This window comes from Hyla sarda, chromosome 1, assembly GCF_029499605.1.
Source record: "Hyla sarda isolate aHylSar1 chromosome 1, aHylSar1.hap1, whole genome shotgun sequence".
Lineage (NCBI taxonomy): Eukaryota > Metazoa > Chordata > Amphibia > Anura > Hylidae > Hyla > Hyla sarda.
The window spans coordinates 245,591,404-245,611,927 of NC_079189.1; the positions used below are offsets into that span (position 1 = coordinate 245,591,404).

Consider the following 20,524-nt stretch of genomic DNA (forward strand, 5'->3'; position numbering starts at 1 on the left):
CTGGGCGGTACGAGTATGACCAAATGTGTGTATCATGGTATTTTTTGTAACTTATGCTGGTTCCACAGTATATAACGGTATTTCACACACACACACCCCCAAAACCATGTTACCCACCAGCGCTATTCTGCTCCCCCCCCCCCAAATCATGTGACCCGCCAGCGCTGTTCTGCTACACCCCCCCCCCCCCAGCCCAGCGGGGTACTACTCACATGTCACCCGCAAGAACTGCCCTCCTCCTCTTTGTTGGAGGACTCCAGATGTTGGGAGTTGTAGTTTTGCAATAGCTGGAGGTCCGCAGGTTTGAGACCACTGCTGTACGCTGTATCCCTATGCCCGGGCTGCAAAAGATAAAGAAAATAAACTTTAACTTGCCTACGTCGGCCTCATGCTGTTCCTTGGGACTGGAACGTCGGACAGCCATCAGCTTATTACCGGCCAGAGCGATGTCCCGCCCTGGGCAGTGATAGGCTGAGCCCACTGTCAAATAAGGAGCTCTGGCCGGCTTCTTGCATGACCGTGCGTTAAACCTGTCACTTGCCGGGGAGGGACATCGCTCTGGCCGGTGATAGGCTGATGGCTGTCCGACGTTCCAGTCCCAAGGAACAGCGTGAGGCCGACGTAGGCAAGTTAAAGTTTATTTTCTTTATCTTTTGCAGCCCGGGCATAGGGATACAGCAGTGGCCGTTGGCTGTCCGGGCATGCTGGGAGTTGTTTAGCAACAACTGGAGGTCCGCAGGTTGGAGACCATTGGCGTACAGTATAGAGTTCCAGCGCCGGCAGCCCCAAACAAAGAGGAGGGCAGTGCTTGCGGGTGACATATGCGAGTAGTATCCCGCCGGGCTGGGGAGCAGAACAGCGCTGGCGGGTCACGTGATTTGGGTGGGGGGAGCAGAATAGCACTGGCGGGTAACATGATTGGGGGGGGGGAGCAGAACAGCGCTGGCGGGTCACATGATTTGGGGGGGGGGGAGCAGAACAGCGCTGGCAGGTCACATAGGGTTAGTTCCCCAATATGGGGACAGCGCAGCGCTGCGCTGGGCTGATCATTCATTCCCAAGGGGGAGGGGCCCAACCGGTATTGCGGTATGGGAAAAATTCATATCGTGCAGCCACAAAAATTTCGGTATTCGGTATGAACCGGTATACCGCCCAGCCCTAATTGCACGTACAGTACAGGCACACTCCCTTGATGGGTGACCAGTGGCCATTAGGAGAAAATGCAAAAGCATTTATTTTAGCGTCCGCCAGGAAAGACAATGCCCTTGGAAGGGCATTCGGCCAGTGTCATCCATGGTGGTGGGGGGGTGTAGAAGGGACCGGATTCGGCCATGGGCAGACATGGTATGGCACCCAGCGGTACAGTAAAACACTCACTGATGGAATCCCCAAAATCTTCCGAGGGATCGTAAGATCCCAGTGAAAGACCAGCCACGGCAGATCGCAGACACTCCCTGACAACCCAGCAGAAAATAGGTATGCCAGATGCATACCTCAAGCTACTCAATTGAATTTGTCATATCAGGTCCTGTACAGAAGCAAATAAAGGGGACCCCATATACAGTCCTTAGGCTAAGATCGCCAAAAAGCTGTAATAGCTATAGGCCACTAGAGTTAGCATGGAAGAAAACAGTGGCCACAAGAGGTTGCTAGACAGCACCCAAAAAGGACTTAAAAAAAAAATTGTATAAGGTTATTGAATAATATGGAAGTAAGCATGGGGCACAAGGCGCCCTGCAAAGTGCTGGCTGCAAGAACATATGTCCCTTATGCAGGGACACTATCATGGAGCAGAGACTGCTCATAGCAACGTGAAATAGATGCGCATACTAAACCGCCACACAGCTCCGAGGTAGGGAACGATAGTGGGCCGGGATAAAGGGCTCCCGCTGTCTACTGCCTTGGAAGCAATAAAGTATGCCTACCTAGTACTTGGCTATACTTGCCTCGGGGGTCTTCAGCTAGCTTACTGCCACACTGCGACAACCTGGCGTAACGCGAGGTAGGCCGGGGCAGTGGGGGAACGGGACCCAGGGTACAACCTTCGGTGGCGATAAGGGGTTGACGGCTCACTCTTATGCACCGTGGGAGATCAGGTAGCGCCATGCTCCTGTTGCCCCACCTAGAAAAATAAAGGAAAAATAACCTTACTAGACGTACTTAACTAGAAAACAATAAAATAAAAGACCAGGTCTGTGAGAGCTCCCAGACATGTGTCTTGCCTCCTGCTGACACATGCTAAAACTGATTACCTCACTTCCAGTGGGCGGGTATATCCTGCCAGGGAGCATTCCACTTTTTTTTCCTACTTTCAGCACCTCATAGTGGCAAGAGCATATACCCATCAGTTTAGGTGTCCCCCAATGAAGAGCGACCGAGGGAGAGAAAAAAAAAAAAGTGTTTTTTTTTTTTTTAAAGGGGGTTATTCTGCCAAAATTTATATTTTTCAATCAAAAAGTCCAGAATGCCGGAGTTTATACAAATAAAAAAAAATTGGAACTGAACTAAATTAAACCAGGACTTTCCTCCTACCACTCCCCCATTGGTTGGGGTCTCGCAGTCTTGCACCTTGGCAAATGATTGGCAGGGCTGCAGTGTTCCTTGTCGAGCCCCAGAAGCAGGAAGATAATTGCAACTAAAACAGCAATACCAGAGTCACTGGGGGAGTGGTGGAAGGTAGGCCTTTTTTTTTTTTTAAACCCCTTTAACCTCTTAGGGCTCGTTCACACAGTTGTCTGCTCCTGTTTGCAACCCGTTTGGAAAACTATCAAACGGATTGATAACGGCTGTGAAATAATCTCATTGATGTCAACGGGATTTTTTTTTTTTAACTATCCTTTATCACCCGTTTGCTTCCTGTTCCTTTTTATTTTTTTGGGGGGATGTTGCATGCAGCATTTTGTCTCCCGTCAAAAACAACAATAGAAACAGATATTATAAATTTAACTTTAAAGTCTATGGCAGACGGATGACCCTTTAAGGGCATCCATTTGCACCCGGTTTATAATATCAGTTTTTGAACATATTACTTTCGAGCATGCTCAGAAATGGGGACATCAGCAGACTCCTGCAGTGCTGAGGGACTACTACTCCTCCCATCATGGAACAGACTTGTTTCCATGATGGTAGTAGTAGTTCCTCCGGCTCTGGAAGTCTGGGGAGACTACATTAGCGCTTGTACTACTACACCCATCATGGAACAGAGTCTGTTTATCTTGGGGGTAGTAGTACAGGGGCTGAGGGATTGATCGCACCGGGTCTCACTTCTGAGACCCGATGCGAACAGAAGTTATTAAGCATGAGAGCGTGCAGTATGCTCCACTCCCCTGCGATGTAAAGAGTTTTTTGTTTTCGTTTTTACGGGAGTCCTGAAAGGCCGGTACCGAGGAGCCATTCAGGGCTCCCAGCTGGGTTTTGAAAATGAAGATTTGTGCATTTTTCATGATATACCACCGCAGCGCTATGTGAAAAGCATTCTATCAGCAGCGCATGGGGCCAGCAGCCGGACAGCAGATGTGCTGCTGATAAGATTACTTTTCACACAGCGTTGCGGGGGCATATGTATATAGATGTGCTGTGGGGGAAGGGGCAGACATATAGCATTATCTGGCCCGATGCGCTGCTGATAGAATACTTTTGACACATAGCGCTGCTGCGGTGGCATATAATTGTAAATGCGCTGCGGGGGGCACATTATAAATGCGCTGCAGGGGGAACATTATAAGTGCACTCAATCCCTCAGCCCCTGTACTACTACCCCCAACATGGAACAGACTGTTCCATGATGGGGGTAGTAGTACAAGCACTAATGTAGTCTCCCCAGCCAGGAACTACTACTCCCATCATTAAAACAAGTCTGTTCCATGATGGTGGTAGTAGTAGTAGTAGTAGTAGTCGTCCCGCCTGCAGGAGTCTGTAGGTGGCTGACTTTTCATACTAACGGATGAAAAATTGATGCAAAAGGTTGCCACAGAATGGCATCCTTTTGCATACGTTAGTAGTATGGTCTGTTAACCCCTTAAGGACCAAGGACGTACCGGTACGTCCTTGGTCCTGCTCTTCTGATATAACGCGGGGTTACACAGTAACCCCGCGTCATATCACGGCGGGCCCGGCGTCATAGTGAAGCCGGGACCCGCCTCTAATAGCGCGCAGCGCCGATCGCGGCGCCGCGCGCTATTAACCCTTTAGTGAAAGTGAAAGTTCCCGGCTAGCTCAGTCGGGCTGTTCGGGATAGTCGCGGCTAATCGCGGCATCCCGAACAGCTGACAGGACAGCGGGAGGGCCCCTTCCTGCCTCCTCGCTGTCCGATCGCCAAATGACTGCTCAGTGCCTGAGATCCAGGCATGAGCAGTCATCCGGCAGAATCGTTGATCACTGGTTTCTTATGAGAAACCAGTGATCAACATAGAAGATCAGTGTGTGCAGTGTTATAGGTCCCTATGGGACCTATAACACTGCAAAAAAAAAGTGGAAAAAAAAAGTGAATAAAGATCATTTAACTCCTCCCCTATTAAAAGTTTGAATCACCCCCCTTTTCCAATAAAAAAAAAACACACAGTGTAAATAAAAATAAAAATAAACATATGTGGTATCACCGCGTGCGGAAATGTCCGAATTATAAAAATATATCGTTAATTAAACCGCTCGGTCAATGGCATGCACGCAAAAAAATTCCAAAGTCCAAAATAGTGCATTTTTGGTCACTTTTTATATCATTTAAAAATGAATAAAAAGTGATCAATAAGTCCTATCAATGCATAAATGGTACCGTTAAAAACTTCAGATCACGGCGCAAAAAATGAGCGCTCATACCGCCCCATACACGGAAAAATAAAAAAGTTATAGGGGTCAGAAGATGACAATTTTAAACGTATTAATTTTCCTGCATGTAGTTATGATTTTTTCCAGAAGTCCGACAAAATCAAACCTATATAAGTAGGGTATCATTTTAATCGTATGGACCTACAGAATACATATCAGGTGTAATTTTTACCGAAAAATGTACTACGTAGAAACGGAAGCCCCCAAAAGTTACAAAACAGCGTTTTTTTTTTCAATTTTGTCGCACAATGATTTTTCCCGCTTCACCATAGATTTTTGGGCAAAATGACTGACGTCATTACAAAGTAGAATTGGTGGCGCAAAAAATAAGCCATCATATGGATTTTTAGGTGTAAATTTGAAAGAGTTATGATTTTTTAAAGGCAAGGAGCAAAAAACGAAAATGCAAAAACGGAAAAACCTCCGGTCCTTAAGGGGTTAAGGAAGCAGTGATGGGAGAAAAGCGTGACTGAAGTCAACAGCCGTGTGAACGTAGCATATATATGGTGCAGCCTTTTGGCAGGTCCATGAAAAGAGCTCAGGCGCAAAACTTGCTTTATACTCCTTTAGTTGCGGCTCTCAGCAGCTGGGACGCATAGCTAATACCGGACATCACTGATCAGGCTGTTGATTGTGGCATCCAAAATGGCAAAAAATCAAGTGACAGTAGCTCAGTAGAGCTGATCAGGGGGAACCTGTTGCAAAACTTTGTGTTAAAACTATATTTTTTTTATGGGACTTTTTCATCACCAAAAATATGCAATGATTAAAGAGGGATTTTTGTCTTACCGTAAAATCCTTTTCTCAGAGGATCCATTGGGGGACACAGACCTTGGGTGTATGCTGTTGTTGCTAGGATACTTGATACTAAGGAAACAAAAAAGTCGGCTCCTCCCAGCAGGAAATACCCGCCTACAGAGTCTGAGGTAATCAGTTTAGTCCCGAAGCAGTAGGAGAGGACCGAGAGGCAAAAAACCAAGACCAGTCCGAGGTAACGAGAACAAAAAACATTAACTGAATACACCCTCGGACAGGTAACCAAAACCAGAACACCAAAGAAAGGGTGGGAGCTGTGTCCCCCAATGGATCCTCTGAGAAAAGGATTTTACGGTACAGAAATCAATCAAGGGGCAGGCTGGGCCACCGCCGCCTGCAACACCTTACGGCCCAGACTAGCTTCCGCGGATGCAAAGGTATGAACCTGGTAGAATTTAGTAAAAGTGTGCAACGACGACCAGGTAGTCGCCTTGCAGACTTGAGAGGCTGAGGCTCTTATGAAGAGCCCAGGAAGCTCCAACAGAACGCATGGAGTGAGCTGAAACCATGAAAGGAGGGGTCTTCCACCTACAACGGTAAGCTTCCAAAATGGCAGACCTAATCCACCGCGAAATGGTCGCCTTAGAGGCAGGTAGACCCCTACGGTGGCAGTCAATAAGAAGAAAAAAGGAATTACACTGATGAAAAGAATATGTAACAGAGGTAGGTACGCACCGCCCGTACCACATTAAGTTTATAAAGCAAACGCTCCCCGGGATGAGATGGACAAAAGGACAGGAGTACGATATCCTCATTAAGGTGGAAAGCAGAAACCACCTTAGGCAAGAAAGAGGGAACCGGCCGAAAAACAACTTTGTCCAGATGGACAATTAGAAAGGGAGAGCGGCAAAAAAGAGCGGCCAATTCCGAAACCCATCTGATGGAGGTAATTGCCACAAGGAACGCCACCTTCCAGGAAAGGAGACGAAGGGAAACCTCCCTGAGGGGTTCGAAGGGAGCGCCCTGTAGAGCGCCAAGGACCAAATTCAGATCCCAAGGAGGTGTAGGAGACCTGTAAGGAGGTGCCGCGTGGGCCATTCCTTGAAGAAAAGTCCGAACATGAGAATCAGAGGTCGTTGGAAAAGAATGGAAAGGGTAGACACACTTGACCCTTTAATGAGCTGGGAGCTAATTGTTGATCCAGCCCTGACTGCAAAAATGAAAGAAGTCGAGGAAGGGAGAACACGACTGGAGAAAGATTGGGATTCGCACCAACAAAAATAAGACCGCCAGGTGCGGTGGTAAATCCTTGCGGAAGAGGGCTTGCGTGCCTTAAGCATGGTGCGAATCCCTTGTGTTGAGAAGCCACGGGCTCTTAGTACCGCGGTCTCATCCGCCACGCCGTCAAATGCAGCGACGGTAAATTGGGGTGGCACAGGGGACCCTGAGAGAGAAGGTCTGGACGAAGTGGAAGGCGCAGCGGAACGTCGTCCAGGAGCCAGATGACGTCGGCGTACCACGCCCTCCGAGGCCAATCTGGAGCCACGAGAATGGCAGGAATGTTCTCCGCTCTGAGCTTCCTCAGTACCCTGGGAAGGAGAGGAAGAGGAGGGAACATCTGTACCCTTGTTCATGATATTTAGAGATTCTCTGGTGTCTGGTATTGTGCCAAGGGACTGGCACAAGGCGAATGTGGTACCAATGTTCAAGAAGGGCTCTAGGTCTTCGCCAGGCAATTATAGACCGGTAAGTCTAAAGTGCATTGTGGGTAAATTGTTTGAAGGACTTATAAGGGATTACATACAGGAATACATAGGTGATAATAGTATTATAAGTGATAGCCAGCATGGGTTTACTAAGGATAGAAGTTGTCAAACCAATCTAATTTGCTTTTATGAAGAGGTGAGTAGAAGCCTTGACAGAGGAATGGCTGTGGATATAGTGTTTCTGGATTTTGCCAAAGCATTTGATACTGTCCCTCACAGACGTCTGACAGGTAAGTTAAGGTCCTTGGGCTTGGAAACTTTAGTTTGTAACTGGATTGAACACTGGCTCATGGATCGTACCCAGAGAGTTGTGGTCAATGATTCGTACTCTGATTGGTCCCCGGTTATTAGTGGTGTACCCCAAGGTTCAGTACTGGGCCCGCTGCTGTTTAATTTATTTATCAATGATAGAGGATGGTTTTAACAGCTCTGTTTCTATCTTTGCAGATGACACCAAGCTTTGTAGCACGGTACAGTCTATAGAATATGTGCATAAATTACAAGATGACTTGGATAGACTAAGTGTCTGGGCATCCACTTGGCAAATGAGGTTCAATGTGGATAAATGTAAAGTTATGCATCTGGGTACTAATAACCTGCATGCGTCGTATGTCTTAGGGGGGATTAAACTGGCAGAGTCACTGGTAGAGAAGGATCTGGGTGTATTTGTAGATCACAGAATACAGAATAGCATGCAATGTCAGGCTGCTGCTTCCAAAGCCGGCAGGATATTGTCATGTATCAAAAGAGGCATGGACTCAAGGGACAGGGACATAATACTCCCCCTTTATAAAGCATTGGTACGGCCTCACCTGGAATATGCTGTTCAGTTTTGGTCGCCTGTTCATAAAAGGGACACTGCGGAGTTGGAAAGGGTGCAGAGACGCGTGACTAAACTAATATGGGGCATGGAACATCTTAGCTATGAGGAGCGATTAAAGGAGTTACAATTGTTTAGTCTTGAGAAGAGACGTTTAAGGGGGGATATGATAAACGTATACAAGTATATAAATGGCCCATACTAAAAATATGGAGAAAAACTGTTCCAGGTTAAACCCCCCCAAAGGACGAGGGGGCACTCCCTCCGTCTGGAGAAGAAAAGGTTTAGTCTAAAGGGGCGACACGCCTTCTTTACCGTGAGGACTGTGAATTTATGGAACGGTCTACCTCAGGAACTGGTCACAGCAGGAACAATTAACAGCTTTAAAACAGGGTTAGATACATTCCTGGAACAAAATAACATTAATGCTTATGCAGAATTATAAAACTACATCCCTTTCCCTTATCCCCTTACACCCTTCCCTTCAATTCCCTGGTTGGACTTGATGGACGTATGTCTTTTTTCAACCATACTAACTATGTAACTATGTAACAGATAAGGAAGGGAAAACCCCGACCAAGGAATTACCAGTGCGTCCGCTGCTAGAGCACGGGGGTCCCATGACTTTGACACAGAAGGGAAACCTCCGTGTTGTGGCGGGATGCAAAGAGGTCCACATCTGGAGTTCCCCAGAGGCCGCAGATCTCTGCAAACACCTCCGGATGAAGGGACCACTCTCCGGGATAAGGAGAGGACCGGCTTAGGAAGTCCGCTTCTCAATTGTTTACGCCTGGAATGTGGATAGCCGAGATGGCCGGAACCCTGAGCTCCGCCCAGAGAAGGATCTTGGAAACTTCAGCCATCGCCGTCGAGCTGCGGGTGCCGCCCTGGCGATTGATGTATGCCACCGCAGTGGCGTTGTCCGACTGGACACAAACTGGGCAGCCCTGGAGAAGGTTCTCCCAATGTAACAGACAAAGATAGATTGCTCTCAGTTCCAGGATGTTGATAGAGCAGAGCGTCTCCCTGGGAGACCAAAGGCCCTGGACTGTCCGGTCTCGGAAGACACCCCCCAACCCGAAAGGCTGGCATCCGTCGTGACTACCAGTCAATGGAGGGGCAGGAAGGAGCGTCCTAGAAGGAGCAAGGGGGAGTGGAGCCACCACAGAAGGGAGCGGCGAGATGCCCGAGGAAGTACGATCTTGCGATCGAGGGACAATGGAGACCTGTCCCACCGGGATAGAATCGCAAGTTGAAGGGGACGGAAATGAAACTGAGCGAAGGGAACGGCCTTCCATGGCCGCCACCATCCGACCCAGGACTTCCATGCAAAATCGGATGGACACTGGGGAAGGGTTCCTGAGTATACAAACCCCTGACAGAAGGGTCAATCGCTTGTCCGATGGGAGGTGAACCCGGGCGGACTGGGTGTCGAACCGAAGTCCTAGAAAAACCAGGGACTGAGTGGGGGATAGGTTGGACTTGTCCCGACTGACCAACCAACCGAAGCGAGAAAGCCTGAAGGGTGAGGCTCTCTAGATTCTGGTCTCTGGACGGAGCCTTGATCAGAAGGTCGTCCAAGTAAGGGATCACTGAGACCCCCTTGTCCGAAGTAGGCCGATCACCGGTGCAAGGACCTTTGTGAATACCCTCGGAGCTGTGGCCAGGCCGAAGGGGAGAGCCACAAACTGGAAATGTCCCTCCGGGACAGCAAATCGGAGGAACCGCTGGTGTTCCCGGAAAAATCGGAACATTGAGGTAGGCGTCCCTGATGTCCACCAAGGAAAGAAACTCCCCCTGATCCATGGTCGCCACAGCCGAACGGAGAGACTCCATACGGAAGTGGCGCAGGAGGAGATGCCTGTTGAGAAGCTTTAGATCCAAGATTGGGCGTATGGAACCCCCTTTCTTGGGAACTACAAAGAGGTTGGAATAAAAACCTCGAAAGCGTTCCCTGGGAGGAACCGGGACAATGACCCCCTGAATGAGGAGGGACTGCAGTGCACCCCGAAAGGCCTTTGCCAAAGAGGGAGACTGTGGAGCTCGGGAAAGGAAAAAACGATCCTTTGGAAGAGAGGCAAACTAGATCCGGTAACCGTTGGACACCACATCTCTGACCCGGGAGTCCTGCACCTGTGTGGTCCAGACATCCCAGAAGAGTAACAAACTACCTCCCACCCGAGAAAAATCCGTGGGTGGGGGCGTCCCTTCAGGCAGAGGTGGGTTTGCAGGTACCCGCCTTGGGCGCAGAGCGGCCCGAACGGTTATCAGATTTCCAGGATGGGCGAGCCTGGAAGAAGGGAGCCTTCTTGTCCCGAGAAGGCGCCTGCCTAGTCCCCTTCGTGCCCCCGAAGGTCCGAAAGGACCGAAAAAAGGTAGAATTATGGTGGGAGGTAGTAGTACGGGCCTTATTTTGAGGTAATAAGGAACTCTTCCCTCCCGTGGTTTCCGAGATTATCTCATCTAGGCGATTACCAAAAGGCCGAGAGCCAGTAAAAGGAAGCTCAGTGAGAGACCTTTTAGAAGCTGCGTCCGCATCCGAGGCTTTAAGCCACGTGGATCTACGGAGAGCCACAAGGTTACCCATGGCAAAAGCAGCACAGCGGGCAAACTGCATGGAAGCAGAACATAGAAAGTCCCGCGCTTTAGAAAGCAGGAGAATTAAAATCGGCCAGTTCTTCCGAGGAAGCCCCCGAAGAAATGCCCTGGAGGAGTCGGGAAAACCAAATCGCCAGGGCCCTGGAAGAGGCCCAGGCAGAGGCAAAGGTAGGGAGAAGAGATGAACCCGTAGCCTCAAAGGCAAACTTAGCCAAGGTTTCCACCTTTTTGTCCGCTGGATCCTTAAAGGATGCAGCATCGGACAGAGGTAAGGTAATGGTCTTAGAAAGACGGGAGACTGGTGGGTCCAATGGGTCATAAGGTCCTTAGCAAAGGGATAACGCGCTTGAACCTTCTTTATTTCTTGAAACCTCTTGTCAGGGTGCCTCCAGGCAGACTCTAGCAAGGCTTCAAATTCAGCATGGGAGCTGAACGTTTTGGAAAGGAAACTTCTGGGACAGCGTCTGAAGTTCCTGGGTCCTCTAAGCGAAAAGTGTCTCATGGCCGAAGTAAATGAGTCCACTGTATCGGTCATGTCTGTGTGGTCTTCTGAGTCAGAAACAGAAGCAGCCTCATCAACTAGTTCACCAGGGGAGTGGGAACGGGTGGAGGCAGCCTTAGAGGAGGGAGACCCTGACCTGGCGCGGCGTTCTGGAGATTCAGAACGGTGACTCGGGGAGCATCTTCTAGAAGAAAGACACTTGCTTGGAGACGTAGCAGAGGGACTGTGCCCATGAGAGGAACGCCTACGCCTGTACCCAGACTCCGGAAAGGAGTCAGCGGAATGACCCCTATTACGCTTGTGAGAGCGTTTAAAAAAGGGCGAGGGAGAGCAAGGCTCTCTAGGGGAACGGTGTAAGGAAGACCTCTCTAAGGCAGTCACCATGGAGCGGGAGACTTGCGCCAAGTAAGAAATAGGCAGAGAGGGAAGACACCCATATTGGAGGGGCAGCAGAACCCACTGGGTCTGGGGGAGCATCCTGAATAGAAATACCAGGGGGGTCAGGAGGTGCAGTGGTGCAGGCGGAACAAGTGGGTACAGCAGACCCAGGCATTTTGGAGTTACAGCCCTTACAAGTGTAGTAGGTGACCAGGGCCCCAGGTACCTGTTTAGAGGGAGGAACAGTTCTGGGCTCGGACATGAATAAAACAAAATGAAACAGCATCACCAGCGTCCGTGTCCCCTCAGGCAGTTGCTGTGAGGAAGGGAATGAGAAGAGAGAGAACACTAGCAGGGACGGCCGGACCAATCAAAAAAGAGGGGCCGGACTAGACTGAGGCGCCTCTGATTGGCTGACCGATCCCTGCTCAGTCCCCATTGGCCAGAGAGATTCGCGCTCTTCCAAGGGGCGCAAACTCTGCTGAGAAGAAGGAGGCCGGTAAATAATGGCACCCGCTCCCGTACCTGAAGCTTATGTGAGTGAAGGGGAATGGGAGCGAGCGAGAATGTTGGCGCAGCGGTCGCTGCGAAAGTGAAAGTAAACTGCGCCCCGGCTGCGTCGCATAGGACGCGGCCAGAGCACAGAAGAAACTAAAGTAAAAAAGGCAGCCGCGGCTGCTGATAACTGTGATAGAAATCCATACACAGTCCTACACCACTGACTCCATTGGCCCCTGCATTCCCAAGTGCCCCCAATAAAAGTTAGGGAACCCTTGCCCAATAGGTATTCCCACTAGATAGAATAAAAAAGGAGTGGGACCAAAACAGGAGGTCTCCAGCAGTTGCAAGCCCCCGCACCTGAAGGGAAAAAAGGGAGGGAGAATACTCACCTCAATCTGAAGAACTTCCCTCATGAAGTCTTCAGCCATGAAGTCTTCAACCAGCTTATTCGTCACCTGCGTCATGCCGGGCTTGAAAAGCGAGACGAGCAGGGAAAAGTGGGGGACCCGGACCCATAAGGTACAACCTCAAGCGCTGACAGTTGGAGAGAAGGGGTTAACAGTACATCCACGATGCTTGTGCCCCCTCAATCGCAAATGGGGAAACCGTGAACGTTATGTTCATGAGTCCCCACCTGAAAAGAGAAAAATAAAGGGGAATAAGAAAAACTAAACATCCCTATTATATAAAAATAAAATGTTAGACCAAGTCTGGGGAGAACCCAGACTAGAGTCCATCTCCTGCGACACTAAGCTAAAACTGATTACCTCAGGCTCTGTCGGTGGGTATATCCTGCTGGGATGAGCCAACTTTTTGGTTTCCTTAGTGTCAAGTCTCCTAGCAAAAACAACATACACCCAAGGTCTGTGTCCCCCAATGGAGCCGATAAATAAATAGAGAAATATTTTATTTATTTTTATACACACACACACACACACACACACACTTGTTAATCACATAAAGGACGCAGGGCATGCCTTGCGCCCTGCGCACGGTCCTGGTATGAAAAAATGCGGGGTCACGCTGCTTCATAGCAGGTCGGTCCCAGTGGCTAATGAAAGCCGGGCACCAATCGTTGTGCCGCACTCTATTAACCCTTTAGACGTGGCGTTCAATGTTGATCGCTGCGTCTAAAATGTAAGTGAAAGCTTCCCAGCAGCTCAGTCAGGCTTATCGGGACCATCGTGGTGAAATAGCGATGTCCCGATGAGCTAGAAAGCAAGCGGAGGGTGCCTTACCTGCCTCCGTCGCATCTGATCTGCAATTTATTTCTCCAAGCCCGTGATCAGTGCTTGAGCAGTCAACCGCCGATAATCTCCATGTTAATGCATGGGCCTGATCTGTGTATGAGATCGGTATCAAAGAAACTGTAAATAAAAATAAAAACGTGGTATCGCCGGGTGCGGAAATGTCCGAACTATAAAAATATATTGTTAAACCGCACGGTCAATAGCGTACGCGCAAAAAAAATTCAAGATAGCGTATTTTTGGTCACTTTTTATATCATGAAAAAATGAATAAAAAGTGATTAAAAAGTCCGATCAATACAAAAATGGTACCGATAAAACTTCGGATCACGGTGCAAAAAATGAGCCCTCATACCGGCCCAAACACTGAAAATAAAATAAAAAAAGTTATAGGGGTCAGAAGATGACAATTTTAAACGTATAAATTTTCCTGCATGTAGTTATGATTTTTTTCATAAGCAATACAAAAATCAAACCTATATAAGTAGGGTATCATTTTAATCGTATGGACCTACAGAAGAGAAGGTGTCATTTTTACCAAAAAATGCACTGCGTAGAAACGGAAGCCCCAAAACTTTCCAAAATTGCATTTTTTCTTCAATTTTGTGGCACAGTGAATTTTTATTCCGTTTCGCCGTGGATTTTTTGTAAAATGACTAATGTCACTGCAAAGTAGAATTGGTGGCGCAAAAAATAAGCCATCACATGGAGTTTTAGGTGCAAAATTGAAAGATATGATTTTTAGAAGGTGATGAGGAAACAATTTAAACGCAAAAACAGAAATATCCTGAGTCCTTAAGGGGTTACGGCACCAGGGTCATACACTGCTTATTTGAGGCAGCGGCAGTCCAGGGGTAAGTCTCAAAACTATTTAAATATAATGTTTATGATCCCACGCGGCAATTTTTTAAATCAATCAGAAAAAAAAATAAAAAAAATAAAAAGCAATCAAAAAGACCCATCAAAACAAAAATGGCTCTGATAAAACTACAGATCACCCTTAATACAAGTCTATGGCAGGGGCGTTACGACCGCCATGCCCCCTCCCATAGACTCGTATTGAGGTGGCGGGCTGTGACATCACGAGGGGCGGAGCCGGCCGGCCCCTGTACTGCCTGTCATTACGTGCAGAGCAAACTCACTCTGTGCAGTAATAACAGTGGGGTGCCGCAGCGGCAATCCCAGGGGTCCCAGAAGCGGGACCACGGCGATCTGACATCTTATCCCCTATCCTTTGGATAGGGGATAAGATGTCTAAGGGCGGAGTACCTCTTTAAGGCCAAAATGGAGTTGGTCTTTAAGGCTTAAAAATAAAATATATGAAAGCACACAACACTTTCTTTTTAGTCTTTAGATTGCATACACTGAACAACTGTGTGCACTCCACTGCTCCAAGCTACTATGGCTTTCTAAAATATTCGAGCTCATTCCCAACAGGGACCGCAGCATCTAAAGGGTTAATTAGTTGTGGGTTTTTGCTGCCAACAGCAACCGGGATCCACTAGGTATGAAGTGTGCTCCGCTTCTGAGCATGCTTTATATAACGTGAGCAGGACTAGGGCGTACATGTACGCCTGATGTTCTTCAGGGGTTAATCTCATTTTTATTTAATGATGGTTCTTCAATAAAGATTGTATACTTTTTTGTTGGTGCCTTACTTTACCATTTATGCCAATAAGAACCAAATTATTGGTCATTGGCCGTCTTACAAATAAGGCCCCTTTCACACTACCGGTATGTTCCTGCATTCTGTCATCAGTTATTCAGCAGTAACAGGTCATGAAAAAAAATGGATGAAATATCTGAATACAACGGATGATAACTGATTTCTGTTATTTTGACAGAATGTCTGTTAAAATTGGTCATGTGCCAACCGTTATAGTCCGTTATTTTATTTCCATGTGACTTCCTGGTTGTAATTCTGTATGGAGCATGCTCAGTACAAAAAATGGATCATAAAAAACGTGCACAATAACTGATGTTTTTTGTGAACATCCGTTTCCCTATAGTTCTCAATGTTACATTTTAAAGGACGTTATTTCAACTTTATTTTTGCAGGAACAAAAGTTTGTGCATGCAGTGTCTTTTGGGTGGCAAAAATAACAGATTAGTAAAAATGGACATACCTGATGCATGAATGGAATTTTTGGACTGACGTTTTTAGGACTATTTGACGGGAGTAATGAGTGATGTTTTTACAGGATGATACCTGTAGTGTGAAAGGGGCCTAAGGAAGAACAAAAAAAAAAAAAAAAAAAAAAAAGTGCAACCAGAACCTAAGGATTTTTTTTTTTTTAAATAAAGAATAATATGAAATTAGAATACTAAGCCACCATCACACTACTGGAATGTTAGACTGTAGTGATTCAGAAAAATTTGCACCTTTTTTACATAAAGAGTTTATACAGTCATTTTATACAGTGGTCCCTCAACATACGATGGTAATTCGTTCCAAACGACCCATCGTTTGTCGAATCCATCGTATGTTGAGGGATCCGTGCAATGTAAAGTATAGGAAGTTATACTTACCTGTCCCCGCCGCGCCGCACCAGGTCCTCACCACTCCCGATCCTGTCCCAGGAGCTCCCGATGCTGTCCCGCTGCTCCGGTGTCTTCTTCGCGATCCTCCGGTGTCTTGCGCATCTTCTGCAGGGTCCGGGCCTCGATTTCTGGTGACGTTATTACGCTGCTGCGCCGACGCGGCGTGCGTAGTGACGTAATAACGACGTCGGAAAGCAAGGCCCGGACCCTGGAGAAGATGCGCAAGACACCGGAGGATCGCGAAGTGGACCCGGAGCAGCGGGAATAGGTAAGCGAACCTGCCAGGGATGCTTAAACTGCTATCCGACAGCAGCTTAAGCATTTTGCGCTGTCGGATAGCAGTTAATGCGATGGCCCCGACATATAAAAGCACCGTATGTCGATGCTGACATCGACATGTGATGGCCTCTGAGAGGCCATCGTATGTCGATTTTATCATATGTCGGGGCCATCGTAGGTCGGGGGGTTACTGTACAATGCACACAAATTGTTACAATAGTACTGTACCTTTGCAAGCTGGGCACGCAGATCAGCCAAATCAGCTTCCAAGTTCCGTTTCTCTTCAAGGGTTGCACTAAGTTCTGCCTCACTTCTGAAATGCAAGGCCTCCAGGTCTTTATTACGCTGTTGAGCTTGAAACAGATCTGCATCTTTTTTCTTGAGGCTAAGCAAGGAGAAACAAATTATTACTGCAGGACCAGGCAATCTTTTGTGACACAGTTCGTAGATAGCCAGCACGGCACTACTTCGCTATTTGAGTGTAGAACAATGATGAAATGGCAGACTTGGACTAGGAATGCTGGAGGTGGTGCTCTGATAATAGTACATGAAAACGTTTCAAAGAAGCAGGAAAATAAACTGCAAATCACTGCAACCAGCTGAATAAATCTTTTATTTCAAACTCACAAATATGTTACATGGGAAGAGGGTAGAGGGGGGACACAGGATGGCGATCAAGCTCCGTTTCGCACGGTGATCGTGCTTCTTCCGGCCATGGCGAAACGGAGCTTGGTCGCCATCCTGTGTCCCCCCTCTACCCTCTTCCCATGTAACATATTTGTGAGTATGAAATAAAAGATTTATTCAGCTGGTTGCAGTGAGTTGCCGATTATTTTCCTGCTTCTTTGAATCTTTTATAACAGAATACATTTACTGGCATATGAATACAAAGGAGTCCTTGGGTACCAAGCAGAGAATTGCAGAAGATATTTGGGGGAATGTATTGTTTGTGTGTAGGTTTTGGCTAAAAATTATTGCAAGTTATTGCAATTTTTTTTTTTACAGTTTTCTTGTGTCAAGCATTGATAAAGTCCCCCCATTGTTTACCGGGATGCTGCGTCTACAGAATAAAGAGAACATGCCACGTTTACCGTAAAGTGCTCTGTGTAAAAATGAAACGCCCATAATTGTTTTTGTTATCCTAATTCCCCTTGTACAAAGTACAATTGGTCATGCATAAAACAAGTCCTTATATGGCTCTGTGGATGGAAAAAATGAAAACGCTAAAAAAAAGGTAAAGATGGTCTCAAAAGTCCTCACGGCCAAAATAGGTGTCCCAAAGTTCAGATTAAACACTTGAAAGAAGGTTGCAGGGTACACAGATCCACAGCGTAAGGGTATGTTCACACGGTGGAATTTGGCCCAGACCTACGGCTTCAGCAGACATGTCTATTCTTTCTGTATATTTCGATCGCCAATGCATTGCCATGTATCAGATTGCACATTTCTGAGCGGTCGCCTGCCGGATCGGACAAACGTGTGGAATGTCCTGACTAGTTTTTGGGCAGATATTCCGCACATTTTACCTTGAGTGAACATACCCTAACACTAATCCGACAGCCTAAATAATTCTCTTTTTTGTCAAATGTTGCTCGTATGTGCTCCTCAGTGCAGAAGAGAGGACAGGCATTCAGCAGCATTATCAGCAAGGTAATTGCCGATACCGATAATGCCCAAAATTGAGATTATCGGCCGATAATATCGCCCAAACCTATAATTGGTCGATCCCTATAAATTACACCCCTAGAATCCCGCCCCTTCATACTCGCCCGCCGACCAAGAGCCCCACGGATGCACGCAAACACGCCCAAACCAAAACTACAACTTCCAGCATGTTGCACGGTAACCTAAACTGTAGAACTATAAAGTGTAACATGCTGGGAGTTGTAGTTTTGGTTCGGGTCAGCTGCAGAGCCATAGGCTGCATCAGGGCATGCTGGGTGTTGTAGTTACTAACTGCAATTCCCTTGTATTCCTTGACACATCTTATGGCTCTGCAGCTGACACAAACCAAAACTATAACTCCCAGCATGTTACACAATAACCTTAACTGTACTACTATACAGTGCAACATGCTGCAACACCCACACAACCAAAGACTGTATCAGGGCATGCTGGGTGTTGTAGTTATCTAGTAACTAAATTCAACTTCCAGCATTTTCTGATACAAAATGCACCACAAACTGGAGACTGGATTCCCTATGAAGACTGAAAAATAGTGATTAAGATATTTTAAAAAGTGTGTATATATGTGAATAAGCCCCTTTCCTAATAAAAGTTTCCAATTTTCTTTAAATAAAAATAATGTACAAAAATAAACATAAGTGGTATCGCTGCATGTGGAAATGTACAGACTATTAAAATATAATGTTAATTAAACCGTACGGTGAATGGTGTAAATGTAAAAAAAGAGTCCAGAATTGTTCATTTTTGGTCACTTCATATTAGAAATTTTTTATAATGTGATCAAAAAGTTATATCTAGACTTTTCTGGGCTTGTCTCGGGCTTAAAAGGAGCTACAGCTCTCCCGCCGATAATATCCTGACATGCTGCGATCACCGTGGCCGCTATTAAACCATTAGATCTCCGCTGTCTAAGTTTACAGCAGTGTCTAAAGGGATCTTATATCCATCCCTGGTGGTCTAGTGGGGGGGGGGGGGGGGGGGGAATCAGACTATTTTGGTGGAAATTATTTTATCTACCAGGACAAGTGGATTTTCTTGAGGGACAAGTAGATTATGTTCTGCTTTAGTCCCTTGGACAAGTATTTTTTTTTTAATATTATATAAATATAAAAATCAACTGGCTCCAGAAAGGCAAACAGATTTGTAAATGACATTATTACAAAATCTCAATCCTTTAAGTACTTAAGGGCTGCTGAAGTTGAGTTGTTCTTTTCTGTCTAAGTGCTCTCTGATGACACCTGTTAGAGATAAGCGATACAGTGATTCGATTAGTCACAAACTACTCGGCTCGGCAGTTGATGACTTTAGCCTGCATAAATTAGTTCAGCTTTCAGGTGCTCCAGTGGGCTGGAAAAGGTGGATACAGTCCTAGGGGTAGAAGCAAATCCCCAAAGCAAACCTCTTCTACTCTGTGCAGTTCCCGAGAAAAGTAGTGATGTCAGCAGAGAGCACTGTTGCCAGAAAGAAAAGAAAATCTCAACTTCAGCAGCTGATAATTATTGGAAGGATTTAGATTTTTTTAACTTGTTGGGGACAGAGGGCGTATGGATACAGCCTCGCGTCCCGTCACTTAAGGACGGAGGGCGTACCTGTAGGTTCTCCGCATTTCCGATCACCGCAGCTTGTCGGGCGGTGATCAGAACGGGATGCCTGCTGAAATCATTCAGCAGGCATCTCGTGCCAATGCAGTGGGCGACTATGCAGCTCCCTGGATCCTACGGAAGTCTGCGAGTTTCCTAGCAACATCTGGAGGGCCACAGTTTAGAAACCACCGCACAATCATCTCCAAACTGTAGGCCTCCAGATGTTGCAAAACTACAACTCCCAGCATGCCCCAGGGGTGTGGAAATAAAAAAAAAAAAAATAAAAAAAAAAAAAACTACTTGTCCAAGGGACTAAAGCGGAACACAAGCTACTTGTCCCTCAAGAAAATCCACTTGTCCTGGTAGATAAAATAATTTCAACCAAAATAGTCTGATCCCCCCCCCCCCCCCACTAGACCACCAGGGATGGATATAAGATTCCTTTAGACACTGCTGACAGCGATGATCTAATGGGTTAATAGGTGATCCCAGCATGCCAGGGTATTAGCGGCCGGAGAGCTGTAGCTCCTCTTACACCCGAGGGAAGCCCAGAAAAGTCTAGATATAACTTTTTGATCACCTTATAAAAAATTTCTCATATGAAGTGACCAAAAATGAGCAATTCTGGACTCTTTTTTTTTACATTTCCACCGTTCACCGTACGGTTTAATTAACATCATATTTTAATAGTCTGGACATTTCCACATGCAGAAACACCACTTATGTTTATTTTTGTACATTATTTTTATTTAAAGAAAATTGGAAACTTTTATTAGGAAAGGGGCTTATTCACATATATACACACTTTTTAAAATATCTTAATCACTATTTTTCAGTCTCAATAGGGACTTATGTGTTACTGGGGGGGGGGGGGTTCTGCTTCTCCAGTTTGTGTGCTGCATTTTATGTCAGAAAATGCTGGAAGTTGAATTTAGTTACTAGATAACTACAACTCCCAGCATGCCCTGATACAGTCTATGGTTGTGTGGGTGTTGCAGCATGTTGCACTGTATAGTATTACAGTTAAGGTTATTGTGTAACAT

The 20,524-nt window shown here is 46.6% G+C and overlaps 1 protein-coding gene across 1 annotated transcript in view; it reads right to left on the reverse strand.

The window, feature by feature from the left end:
• The window catches only part of LMNB2 (lamin B2), a 92,091-nt gene that overhangs the window by 41,271 nt on the left and 30,296 nt on the right, over window positions 1-20,524 (reverse strand). The window contains exon 3 of the mRNA XM_056569909.1: window positions 16,441-16,597. Within this exon, the coding sequence (XP_056425884.1) occupies window positions 16,441-16,597 (157 nt within the window). The remainder of the gene's footprint in view (window positions 1-16,440; window positions 16,598-20,524) is intronic.